Source organism: Sardina pilchardus, chromosome 5 (genome assembly GCF_963854185.1).
Source record: "Sardina pilchardus chromosome 5, fSarPil1.1, whole genome shotgun sequence".
NCBI classification, from domain to species: Eukaryota; Metazoa; Chordata; class Actinopteri; order Clupeiformes; family Clupeidae; genus Sardina; species Sardina pilchardus.
Genome location: NC_084998.1, coordinates 9,360,447 through 9,373,100, shown reverse-complemented (window position 1 = coordinate 9,373,100; position 12,654 = coordinate 9,360,447). Strand labels below are relative to the sequence as shown.

The following is a 12,654-nucleotide window of genomic DNA, read 5'->3' as shown; positions in this document are numbered from 1 at the left end:
CTACGCGTTGCCCAAATCGAATGGCCGCGCGCTTAAATTAAATAACGGAGGTCCAAGGTCAAATTTTCTGTTCGAGTTGTATGCTACAGTCTGTGGTTGAATCATGAATGGCAGACCAAAACATTCGTTCGAAATATGAAATGCAACACACATTTTTTTTTTTACCCAACACAATATTTACACACAGCCTATCCCAAGTATAATATAAAAGCATAGCCTATTACACTAAGGCCTAGGATGAGTGTGTGTGTGTGTTTGTGCGCGCTTGTCTGTGTGTGTGTGTGTGTGTGTGTGTGTGTGTGTGTGTGTGTTGTGTGTGTGTGTGTGTGTGTGTGTGTGTGTGTGTGTGTGTGTGTGTGTGTGTGTGTGTGTGTGTGTGTGTGTGTGTGTGTGTGTGTGTGTGTGTGTGTGTGTGTGTGTGTGCGCGCGCACAAATATTGGTATGACATAGGCTAATGATTCAAAGGATGAAAATACTTCTGAGATCTTAATTTGTGACATAACTGTTTTGATCATAGATACTGGATGTGCCTATGGGCATTAAAAAGATGATTGATCGGTTAGAATGTCTTACCTCACAAAAACACCAGTCTACAGATGCATTTGGCTTTAACAGATATAGAGCAGAGACAGGCCAGCTCACTCACAAAAATATCTGACACCCAGATTTAGAGATTTTTTTATTATTATTATTTATTTGAAGATTATTTGGATTTAGAGATTATGATACAGAGATCAGTGTCCAGTGGGTCAGACGAGCTGCAGGGTCTGTAGTTGTATCTTCACAATGATAACCCAAGTCATATTCAACATTGTGATACACAATAACTCCAGATGGAATGTAAGCTCCATAAGCTGATAGAATTCGACCCTTGATTTTCAATTTATTTTTTCATCTTTTTGTCATTATTTATGTGGGATATCCATTCACGTTACATGTAGAAAATATTTAGATATTTAGAAAACAATTATTTGTGGCCCCCCCCCCCCTCCTTCTTGTACTGATATTTTGTAATGATGTTAAGATCTTAATCTTAGATCAGATCATATGACATAAGACCTGAGGTTCTCAGATACCCTCAATTAAAACAAAACAATGACCATTGTCAATAGAGAATATACAACCAATAACAACGTACAATATGAAATATCTAGGGTTGAAAAACTATAAATAATATCTGGAAGTTTGAGATGCTATCAAGTTTTAGCTAATATCCAACAAAGTCCTCACTTTACTTAAATACACACTCCTCAAAATTGGTGAGCAAACAAAAGTCACAGTGCAGATAGGAACAAAGAAGTGTGGGGAAAGTCTAACACGTACATTTGGTGAGAGACACAGACAATACACATGTCATATACAATATACAATTCACAAAATGTACCATGAACGTCTCACGGAACATTATCACACTGAGTTTTAATAACCATATCACCACTTAGACATCCACCAGGTTTGTTACGACTGCAGCACTGTATATGATATCAGAGATGTCTCCCAGGGATGTCTGTGGGTGTGTTGAGGTCTGGTACTGCGTTTTGCCTTGGCTCTCCCAATAAACGTGCTGTGACTGCATAGGGACCACCTGGTCCACAGACATGGAACCATATCTTCCTGAGTGAGCACACGTGGGCTTTGTTACCACTGACCGCAATGCTAGCGCTGAGGTGAGACCTTGATTGAAATAATCCCTCCAATTTTTCTGAAATGAGTCGGCCTGCTTCTGACCTGACAGGAAAGGCACTGAGAGAGTCCCTGGCTGCTGTGGCTGGCTTGGCATCTGTGGCAAAGCTTCAGGCAGGTCGGGGGACATAGGTGGAGGCGGCGGTGGCGTGGGCTGAAGAGGAATCTGGGACCAGGAGCCCATGTCCTGCTTAAGACATCCTGGTCTGACCTGCAGATCTCCAAGTGAAGCACCGTGCTGACTTTGTCTGCTCCACATCCCTGGTGTTCCCGAAGGTGTAACACTGGAGTTAAGACGGGGAGGCTCACTTGATGGCAAGGAGGAAAGTCTGGAGTCTGCTTCTGGACTCTTTCTGACAGACTTACTCAGTCTTCCACTCTTGATGCTTCGAGCACGCCTGTTTTGGAACCAGACCTGTGCAGAGAAGGAATAGGTCGATTGTTATTCAGAGGAAGTTTCCTGACATTTTCTTCTGTCTTGTTTTTTTGGCTAACATATTATCTAACATACAGAAAAACTGAGCCATTTAAATATCAGAATCAGAATTAGACTCAAATACACAAAGAATTTATCAAACCTGAATTTTGCTCTCTGGAAGTAGAGTTATGGCAGCCAGTCTCTCGCGCAAAGTGATGTCTGGGTAAGGTGTCGCCACAAAGGCGCATTCCAACTCGGATAATTGCGCACGGCTGAATATAGTTCGTTTGCGTTTCCTTTGGATTTCGGGCAGTCCTTTTTCGGGAACAGCAATGCACAGTCCTTGTCCCTCTACAGCATCTGTAAAATCACATTGTTTAAAGATTTTTACTCGTTAGTACAAAGTGATGCCTGCAGTCGACTTTCGGAAAACTTTTAAACCACAAGAACAAGACTTACCTGACAATTGCAGACACTCCTGATGAAAATCAAATGCCATGGTGTTTTCTGTGTGCTTTTGAAAATATGTAGTTCTACACGTACGGTCCACAAACAATGCCATTATGATCACAGCTCAAAAACAAATGACTTAAGGATGTCCACGAGTCTGGGAGGATGTGCGCAATTTGGAGAGCGCGTCCTTAGCTGAGTGTACTGGTGAAATGCTGTGAAGCTTGTGAACGCCCTCCTGTTTTATTCACGCACGTTTCTCCACCCCCTCACGGCCATTCCAGTAAGGTGTTAACATCATTGTCGCTGGTGTTGCTACAGGTAACAGGTGTCTGAACCATCATGCTGATCATGATGTATTCCCCAGGAATTGGCAGACGGACGAATACCTGCCGTCTTTGATCCCTGATGTCTCCTCGGCATGACTCTGAAAGTCTTGGAATTTCCAGTTAAAGTAGGCCTATAAGCGGGGATGTCCGTTGTGTCCAAGATTTTTTGTTTTGTTTTGTTTTTCGTAGAGTTTGGCAGTTAGGCCTACAGCAAAACATGTTTAACCCATTTAATTAAGCACAGGGCAATTTAAGCAAATGTTACAGACACGTAGGCTATTTTATCCGTGTGTTATGGTCCATGGATGATAATGAAAATTGTCTTACAAAATAGGCTGCCTATTCTGAAATTTAATATTTTGTTTCAGCAGAAAATAAATAGCCTAAATAATGTAAATGCTGAATGGATGATATGTCATATTCTTTAAACCCCCCTCTCATCTTTTATTCTGATATTCTAATATCCAGGGCAAAAATGCATCTCAGGGATGATATTACTCCAAGGGATTAAATACGGTGAACAACAGTGCTTCCAAGTAAACATAATTTCAACCCGAGATTAGTTTAGTAATCTGTGTGTTCGTGAACCTCGTCGCCATCCAGTTCATTCAACTGAATTGCACCGTGATAGCCAATATGGTTTGAATGTCAGCCCCTACATCATCTGAAAAAAAGGGGGAAAATGCTAGTTTGAACTCATTAAATATAGGCTATAGGCTACATTACAGACTACATTGATTAATATTTCTATTTCTAAGTTTGATTTATTCTGAATACTGCTTAGAAAATAATGCGTTTAACAGAATCAAACTGTCTCCGAAGAAGACAAAGGGCGTGCATGGGTGCGATTTATGGATGTTTTCCGGACTAACTGACTAATGTCTCTGTTAATTTCCTCACTTGATGGCCGTGGTATAGAATACACAAACTCCCCAACTGGCGGTGTCATTAGTCTATAGTTAGATGACAGACTGTCTCTTACGTTAGAGAAACACTGGGATAATCTGAAGACGCATGCGCCAAAGTATTTCAATTAATCCATTAACCTCAACCTACAATTGTAAATAAATTTACAAACTCAATTTTACTGTTCAGTGCTTTATTTTGGGAAATGTGGGTTTGGCAAAACAGTACATTATCATCACAACAAGCACTAAACATTATTAAGGAGCTTATTAAAACCCAGTCATGCCTTTGCAGCAGTGACTACAATAATGCACATCCACTGAACTGCACAGTCTAATACAGTCCACATCCCTTAGTCCTCCACGGTCACATTCCCATTCTCTTTATCGACCTGTCCTGTTCATCATCGCAATTATCCACGTAATCTCACCATGGTTACCTCTGCCCTCACCAGCTTTACTTCTATCTGTACTTCCTCATTTTATCACCTGCTATCATAGATATCGGTGCTGATATTTGTTATCAGAGCTTTCCAGCTAGTTGTTTTGAAAAGACAGAAAATACAGTTGTTATATCAAATACAACTATTGCCATTAAAAATAACACCAACTATAGGCTTTTACATTGCCATTTGTTAAACACTTGTTTCCTTTTAACACAGTTATCCTTTTTTCTTTTAGAAATTGCACTTGCAAGGATCAACTGACAGGACTTTGGTGAAGGAAAACACAGAGATTAATGCTGAAGGAAGTACAACTGACACTCTGAGGAATCTCATTCATAGGTTCTCAAATGGTTGTACAAGGACTGCACGTAGGTAAAAATACACATGGGATCAGGCTTGGACCCCATGGCAAGCATGTCGTCTACCTCGATAAGGCGCCAACAGTCAGCCAATTTCCTGGGAAGAGAGTTATTGGAAGGGGTCAGACAGATGCATAGATAAAAAGCTTTTAGTGGCACTTTTATATGTCTCTCAACACTTACTCTGCCAGACTGAAAGCCAGCTGCAAGTTCTTCCTGGGGTTATTTGGGCTCAGGGACTCGTACTCAAACTCGGTGGGGAAGAATGAGTGCACCAGTGCACAGAAGGCCATCCCATCGCTCCAACTATTTGAGAAGTTCTGCATGTCTATGTGCTGTTTGTAATGAGAGGGGCAGAGGAGATATACTGATTGTTACACTGAATATTCTAGGGTAGCAAGCTCAATATTGTCACATACAATCAACAGTGTGTGCAGTAAATGTGCAGAAGTGAAAACTTCAACACCTTTGACCTTGAGGACATTAAACATTATTTGAAAACTATGCAAACAGAAGAAGATTGGAAAACAACTTCCAGTGTGTCTTACCTTGTACCCAATCGTTTTGGATCGACACCAGTCCAGTAAAGTCAGCTTTATACTGCTGGCACTATTTCCAAAGCTCTGGGAGCGGTTTAGTTTGGGTTTCGTGCTTACATGGGTTTTCGCCAGTCTGCACAATGTAAAAGATTTCATCTGATTAGGAACAGGCTTTCAGGGTTGGATAAAGGCAACTTTTAGAGATCTTTCTGTAGAAAATAATTTTACACTGGACACAAGCTGTGGTGATTTTGGATGTTTTATTTCAATCAATCAATTTTTGTTCTCTCCTTTGGAGTTTATTATCCTCTAAAGCTAAAATCAGATTATCACAACTCTCTTTTTCAAAATCAAGTAGCCTACCTATTTTAAAAAGGATTGGGTAAGGCAGCACACAAACTAACTGACAAACACGGGCTAACTCATATTCATTCAAAACATACAACTATGGAACCAGGTCAGATCACTGTGATTATGGTGTCATGGTAAATGAAGATATTCTATATTTTGACCACTTGGTGGCAGTGCATACTTATTTAGGGCAGCCTCTGACTTCTCAAGGATGGTTTGCTTGGCTTGGGGTGCCAGGTGCCGCATTGTTGGCAGATTTGGCAGAGTATGAGATCGCAGCAGTTCAGGCTTCTTCTCTGGAGCAATTGCAAAAGGGTTTCCTCCACCAAAATCAGTCCTCCTTCACATACAGATGAGATGAAAGAAAGTGAGTCGTCTCTGAACTTGAACATGTGTGTATACTGTATTGCAAAGCATTATTCAACAAACCTTTTCTCTGTTGATGGGCTGAAGCTGGACAAAGAAGCAGGAGCATTGGAGAGTATTGGTGAGGGTTTGTCTGTATGTGTTATACCAAATGACAAATGAAAGTAGTGGAAGCATTAGACTCTGGACTAAAAGACAGTCTGTGAGCAGAATTTGAAACATATTAATTCTGGAAAAAAAAAACACTAAGAGACTACAAGACGGTCTGTGAGCAGAATTTGAAACCTAGAGACCACTAATTTACTAACACCAGACCTGAATTCTAATTGGTCGGTACCTGGCAATTTTGGCAAAGCCGAGCTCCTCTTCATCAGGCCTGGGCTCCATGGTTTTGCTGCTGACATAGAGCACAATAAGCTTGTAGGACTCCATTAAGTAGGCTACTAGTGACAAGAGTCCCAAAATATGACCGAATTGATAGTAGTCTAGTACTAGTGACATTTTTAAAATCAGGGAGCAAACAGTACTCTGTTTAATTACTCTAAAGCTCAAATCACATATATTATTTATACCGAGTACCGAGTGCCTGTGTTGCTATTTACAAGGTGGTGTTAAATAGCATGTGTTTACTATGTATGCCAGGGTGTGTAGCTTCCTCTTTACAACGCAACAGTACAAATAGCACCTTCCCAAAAAAAATAGGCTTGTAAAATAGAAGCAATGATTGATGTGTAGTGTAGTGATGACTGATGAGTGTCCACTTACCAGTCTTAGTAGGAGACTCAGGAATTGTTCTGGGAGTGGGACCCCCAGCATCAGACGCGGAGGGGTTGAATGGTTTCCAGGGCACTGAGTTGGGGGATGGAGGTTTCGTCGGGGACTCAGAAGTCATGGCGGTGTCAGGTGCTGTTGGGCTGAACGGCTTCCGGAACATTGAGTTGGGCGACTGAGGCGTGAAGATGCTCGGTCGGGGCACCAGTTTGGGGCTCCTGGTCACGGCCAGTTCTGCGGCTCTGCTAGTGGCTGTGACAGACGTGGACAGGCTTGTCACGGTTCCATGCTGTCCGTTCATCTTTGACCTCGCAAAATGAGCCTCTGGTAAGGCCTGTAAGTGACCTTAAGGAAATGAAGGAGAAAAGATTTGTACAATGTTGTTCAACATACCTATCTCTCACGTCTGTGAGATTCAATATGTTTATGATGTTTACGTTTATGCTTTGGCTTATACCTATGTCTCCCTCGTGTCCATTCTGGGAAATGGGCTCCATGTTTGTTTCATCATGGATATCTCCCTGAGGAGCAGAGGACAGAATGACCATGGAGTAGAAGGCAGTTAGGCAACACAACCGCGACACCGACTGTAATGCTTGGTGGCACACAAAACTACAGGGAAAAAAACTGTTTGACAGTCTTAGATGATACATTTTGAAGAAAGTCACAAACTCAACAGATGAACATATGCTAATAGATGCTTTAAAAGTTAATGCTCTAAACCTTTTCCCATGCTACCTCCCCAGATTCAAAACAAAAATAAATTATTTAAATATTTTTATTCCATTTATCATGCCAAGAAAACCAGGCCAGCAGGGATACTGTATTCTAATCATCCGTCTGTCAAGGTGGCATTCTACATGTCAAAATGTTTGTGTGATATCTCCCAAGTGACTTGACCTCATCAAACCTTGCACAGTTAATCTCTTCAATGGTTAGATTCACAGATTGGGTAACTCAAGGTCGAAGGTCAGGTCAAAGTCACATTTTGTTTGAGGCCGAGATCTAGTTCACTCCAGGACACGGCAAGTTAAAGCAGGTGGAGGCATACTCAAAGTTCATTTTCATTTGGTATGACTTAGTCTACTATATTATTAGTCTAGCAAATCCAGCTTACATCCTTTTTAGTCCATCAAATTCAGTGTACATCCATGTATATAATAATTCATTTGATTAATGACAATTTCTTTTTTTAAGTTCAATTTCATGGTAGTGGTTGACATGACATATCTAGTGAGTTGCTTGTGTCTTTCAGACTGAGGTTTGAGGGTTTATATTCTGCTCCACTTTCACAAGGTGGAAACCCCCGTTGGTTTAGGAAATATGACGAGTCCATTTGAAAGGTTTCAGGGATCAGGACCGGGATCCTGGCTTTCCATTCGGTTAATAATCTGTCCCTGTCAACCGGCACCACTGGCGTCAACTGCTACTTTTAGATGCCGACTGGAAGTATCTGGGTGGCAGGGAGCCATGGTTAGCGTCAGGAGAACGTTCGGAGACTTGATGAGACTAACATTTCAAACCGGACATGAGCCTCTGTACGCGACCCAGTGACCAGATGTAACTTTCTCTGCGGTGAAGATCAAAGCAGAACTGTAGGAACAGAATGTCTCTGTCTGTGTACAAGGACATCTCTGATGCCCATCAAATGAAACAAAATCTGCATTCATGCCCATCAATGACACAATGTGCGTATTCATTATTGGCCAACAGCATTAATGTGCTGTTGCCTTGAGCATTTGTTCAAATATGTGATTTGGGGACAAGGAATTAATGAGTCTGATTGAGTTGTCATAGGCCAGACTGAATGAAAATGTCTAGCTGAGGATCCATGCCAGGCCCAGATCTTAGGCAGCCTGGCCACACCCACTTAGATCTCATTTCAATGAGATACTTGTCTGGAACGCCGTAGTTCACTAAACTTTCCATTGGTCGACAAGATTACCTGCCCAATGAGCGGTGAGTGGGGATGGCGATTTAGTTTTTGAAATCGAAAAGCCATCACCATGCGGATGTTGGAAAGGTTTCGCAAAGTTGAGTGTGAATAGAGTCTGGAAAAAGTGTGTAAGTTTGGTTTTAACCAGGCTAGATCTTAGGATGGTGCATACATCCTCATGGAGAGAAAGAGAATTGCAGCTGACAAACTTACATGAAAAAACCTTTCTACTGGGACAAACTGAAAACACTTGTATATTTCTAGACTTCTGTCTTCTAGTCTGTTTTAAAATAGCCATCAGCCCTGCATTGATATCTGTCTAACCCTATCCCCATATATAGCTTTTGTGATGAGTTAATGACTTTCCACTAGCCTTTAGCTCTGCTTTCCTAATGGGATGGCCAAGAGAGATGCCAGTGAAACATTAGCCTCTGCACGAGGCTACAAAAGTGCCAGAGCCTCTTCCACAGACTTCCCTTCCTTATGATTGGATTTAGTCATTGCCTTAGGGAGGAAAACGTAGACATGAGCAAATGGATTGATTCCTGTGCTACTGTGGCAATAAAAGATCCTCCTCCTCTCATTTAACTTCATATGTTGGATGTTAGGTAGAGTGCTGTTTTTAGTGATGGGATATTTTTAGGTATTTTTATGCAGATGACATCAGCTTTTAGCCATGCTGGGGGGTTGCGTTGTTGTGAGGGCTGTTTGGGGTCGAAACGGAACAGCTGGCTACCCCGCCTGTGGATGGACAGAACATGGAAAACCAGCCTCAGCAGTTCATGCAGACACTTAAACGTGCAACAGGACACTCCCCAGTGAGTCGGGCAAGGTAGTGAATTTCTTCCTGCAGCTCAAAGTGTAGTTATCATGATGAAGATCTCGACTGAGTCAAAGCCGAGGAAGTATTTTGGTCCATGGTTGTTCATGCATGTTGTAATACGCATCTGGTGAATCATTCAGTTCCAAATGTGTCCATCTGATGTCACTGAGCAGTGGGGCATTACCGCCATACATACATCTAGTGTAGACACAACACAGTGGTACAGATGCAAGATTTTATTTAAATCAATTTCCATGGGAAAATAGTGATGCCGTAGTATTAAAGTAACAACCATTTCACAAAGCTGGCAGTGGTGGCATAGTGGTTAAGGAGCTGTACTAACATGCAGTAGCCTGAAAAGTTGAGGGTTCAATTTCCAACTTCCACTGTTGTGCCCTTGAGCAAGGCACTTACTCTGGGACAATGTAATAGAGCTTACATATGTAAGCCACTTTGGAAAAAACTGTTGGCTAAATGTAAAGCAGGGCACAAAACAATGCTGTTATGGAATCACATCACTCACATGCAAAGTACAGTGGATCACACTGACTAAATCTTGAGGGAAAACGCAATCCATCAGACCCCCCTAAAAATACTCGTGGCCTTTTGTGGGCCTGAGAGGAATGGCGCGAGGGATCAGAGAGGGCCTCCAAACCTGCGGCGGAGGAAGAGAGGGACAGGGAGGGAGCCGTCCACTACATCTGCCCGGCCCCGTCCGGCACACAGAAGCATGCAGACCTCGCCACATTCCACTGGAGAAGCCCACCGTTACTAAGATTACGGTTGGCCCTACAGGCCTCAGTAATATCACACCACAACTAAGACAGATGCTCGAAGGTATTTGTGTATAGGCATATATATATATATATATATAAATATATATAAATATATTTGTTTTATCTATTTGTGTGCGTTTAAAGTTGGGTACTGTTCAAGACAGGGTTTGTGATGAAGTGTGACAGTCAGACCTTAGATTTCAAGTGCATTCCACCGAACGCACTTGAGTTTTGTATGGGCATGCATGTGGTACGGCACATATGTGTGTTTATGTGTATTTGGGGTGTCGTGGATGGAGCCTTGAAGTTGAGGTCTCTTATTAGTCGCGTGCAGAGCAGTGTTGCAGTTCTAAAAAAAAGGCTGAAGGGTCTTCCCACGGAGTCTCAGGTGCAACATGCAGCTCGTCTCGTAAATCACAGGATGAACGTGACTCTGTCTATATGAGGCTGAATTACCAGGATTTACTATACACATTCGTCACAGATACACCGCAGACCCTAAGAAGCAGTCCCTAAGTGCTGATGATGGACACTGATGGTATGCAGACACGTATCTTTGCCTGCATGCAGGAGTGAAACTGTGTGCGTGTGTGTGTGTGCCGATGGCTGCAGCTGTGTTTGTGTAAATGAAGCTCCTGGACACACCCTCTCATCTGATGTCGTTCCACACATCTGAACTCTAAAGAGAAAAAAGACTTCACAGCGCCGAAGAACCTTTGATGCATCCTCCAGGAAGCCTTTACAGTTGTTGTGGGCATGTTTGGGCATTGTGAACCATTGTGAGGTCATGAAAAGAACAATAAACACCAAAATAGAAGCCATTACATGGTTTCATGGTTCTCAGTATGAACTTTACAGGATCTAAAAAGACTCTGGATAGTGATGGTTGACTGTGATTTGAGTATGAGGACTGGATGGAGAAGTTACAATGCAAGCATGAGATGGACTTACTCTTGATGATAACACATGCAAGGGCCCATTTGTTAGTGCATTTGGGGTACATGTATATGCAAAATTGTTCTAAAGCACTACATCTCTTACTTTGGACAATCACTAGCCGATTATTACTCACATTTGACTCTGGGTAGACGCTGGTGTCTGCGCTGGAGACGAAGGCCTGCTGTGTAGCAAATGAGCAGGTTGAGAGAGAGCTGCTGTCCAAATCATGGGTCGAATCAGAACCAAAGCCAGCAGAGGAGGTATAAACAGAACCAGACGTAGCTTCATGAGTAGATCCAGAGGTGGCATCATAGAGAAAACCAGGGGTGGACTCGGGTGGGGTACCAGGCGTCGGATCTTGGACAGCACCAGCCGTGCTTCTGGACTCAAAGATAGATTCAACGGTCGAGGAGTGAACAAGACCAGCAGTTGATGAAACGTGAAGAGAGCCAACAGTCGAATCGGAGAAAGAACCAGCAGAAGAATCGTGGACCGAACTAGCCGCAGACTGATGGACAGAGCCAGAAGTCGAGCTGAAGACGGAACCGGCGGTCGAAAAGGAGACTGAAGCAGGAGGGCTGAAGCTTGAGACATCAGGTGCCGAGTCTTGGCCGGGGCTAGACGTAAAATCGGAGACCGGAGGCTGAGGCTCAGCTGCGCCCGTGCTCATCGGAGGGTAGTGCGCCACTGACACGGAGCTCCTGGAGGCCTCGGAGTGGGTGGCGACGCTGCGGTGGCTCTCCTCGGTGTGCTGGGAGGAGAAGGAGCGCGTGGCCGAGGAGTACTGGCCGTCGCCGGACTTGGGGACCTTCTGCTCGATGCGCAGGACCGGCATGGCCTCCACCTGCTGCGTGAGCTCGTCCAGCCGGGCGCGCAGCACGGGCACCTCGTCGGCCCGCCGCGCCAGCTCGTCCAGGCGCGCCCGCAGCTCCCGGTTCTCCTGCTGGAGCTGGGCGACGGCCTCGCGCAGCGGCCCGCTGACGTCGCAGGCCTCGTCCACGCGCCGCTCCACCGCGCGCTTGAAGGAGCCCACGTCCACGTGGATCTCGCGCACCACCGCCATCATGGTCCGCTCCAGGCGCGCCAGAGCGGCCGGCGTGTCCTCCCCGCAGCTCCCCAGCATGGCAGCCATCGTCTCCATGAGTCTGAGCCCGAGATGTGCTTTCCTCTCTCTCTCTCTCTCTCTCTCACTGTCTCTCTGACTCTCTGACTGCTCCGAATGCCTGGGTGCCTGTGTATGTCTATGTGTGTGTGTGTGTATGTCTGTGTGTGTGTGTGTGTGGGGAGCGTGCGCGCGTGAGATGAACACACTCCTGGTAACCCCGTCGGTCCCCCTGGTGATTGTGTGCGCCTGTGCTTGACACTCACAGACATGGAGCTTCGGGGGTTGAGCAAAGCAGGCAGGGAGGAGGGGGTTGGGGACGAGCGGGGGAGAGAGCTGGGTGGAGGTGGGGGGGGGAGGGGGAGGGGGAGGGGGAAGAGGTCACCATGTTCTGGGGTCCTAGGGAGGGGTTATTTTTGGACAGGGTGCTTGTCTTACACACTCAATGTGGTGGATTTGG

The 12,654-nt window shown here is 44.3% G+C and overlaps 2 protein-coding genes across 2 annotated transcripts; both read right to left on the bottom strand.

Annotated features, from left to right (window-relative positions):
• Positions 1-1,439: 1,439 nt before the first annotated feature.
• Positions 1,440-2,602, bottom strand: LOC134079763 (homeobox protein SEBOX-like). Its single transcript, XM_062535839.1, has 3 exons — positions 2,562-2,602; positions 2,263-2,462; positions 1,440-2,099 (listed from the first exon to the last, which is right to left on the bottom strand). Exons 1-3 carry the CDS (start codon positions 2,599-2,601, stop codon positions 1,440-1,442), a joined length of 900 nt encoding a protein of 299 aa, XP_062391823.1. The 5' UTR covers position 2,602.
• Positions 2,603-3,963: 1,361 nt separating this feature from the next.
• LOC134080081 (smoothelin-like protein 2) lies at positions 3,964-12,359 on the bottom strand. The gene is made up of 9 exons (XM_062536316.1): positions 11,226-12,359; positions 7,076-7,139; positions 6,613-6,963; positions 6,185-6,241; positions 5,911-5,980; positions 5,663-5,821; positions 5,140-5,263; positions 4,775-4,926; positions 3,964-4,688 (listed from the first exon to the last, which is right to left on the bottom strand). Exons 1-9 carry the CDS (start codon positions 12,231-12,233, stop codon positions 4,562-4,564), a joined length of 2,112 nt encoding a protein of 703 aa, XP_062392300.1. The 5' UTR covers positions 12,234-12,359; the 3' UTR covers positions 3,964-4,561.
• Positions 12,360-12,654: the final 295 nt, after the last annotated feature.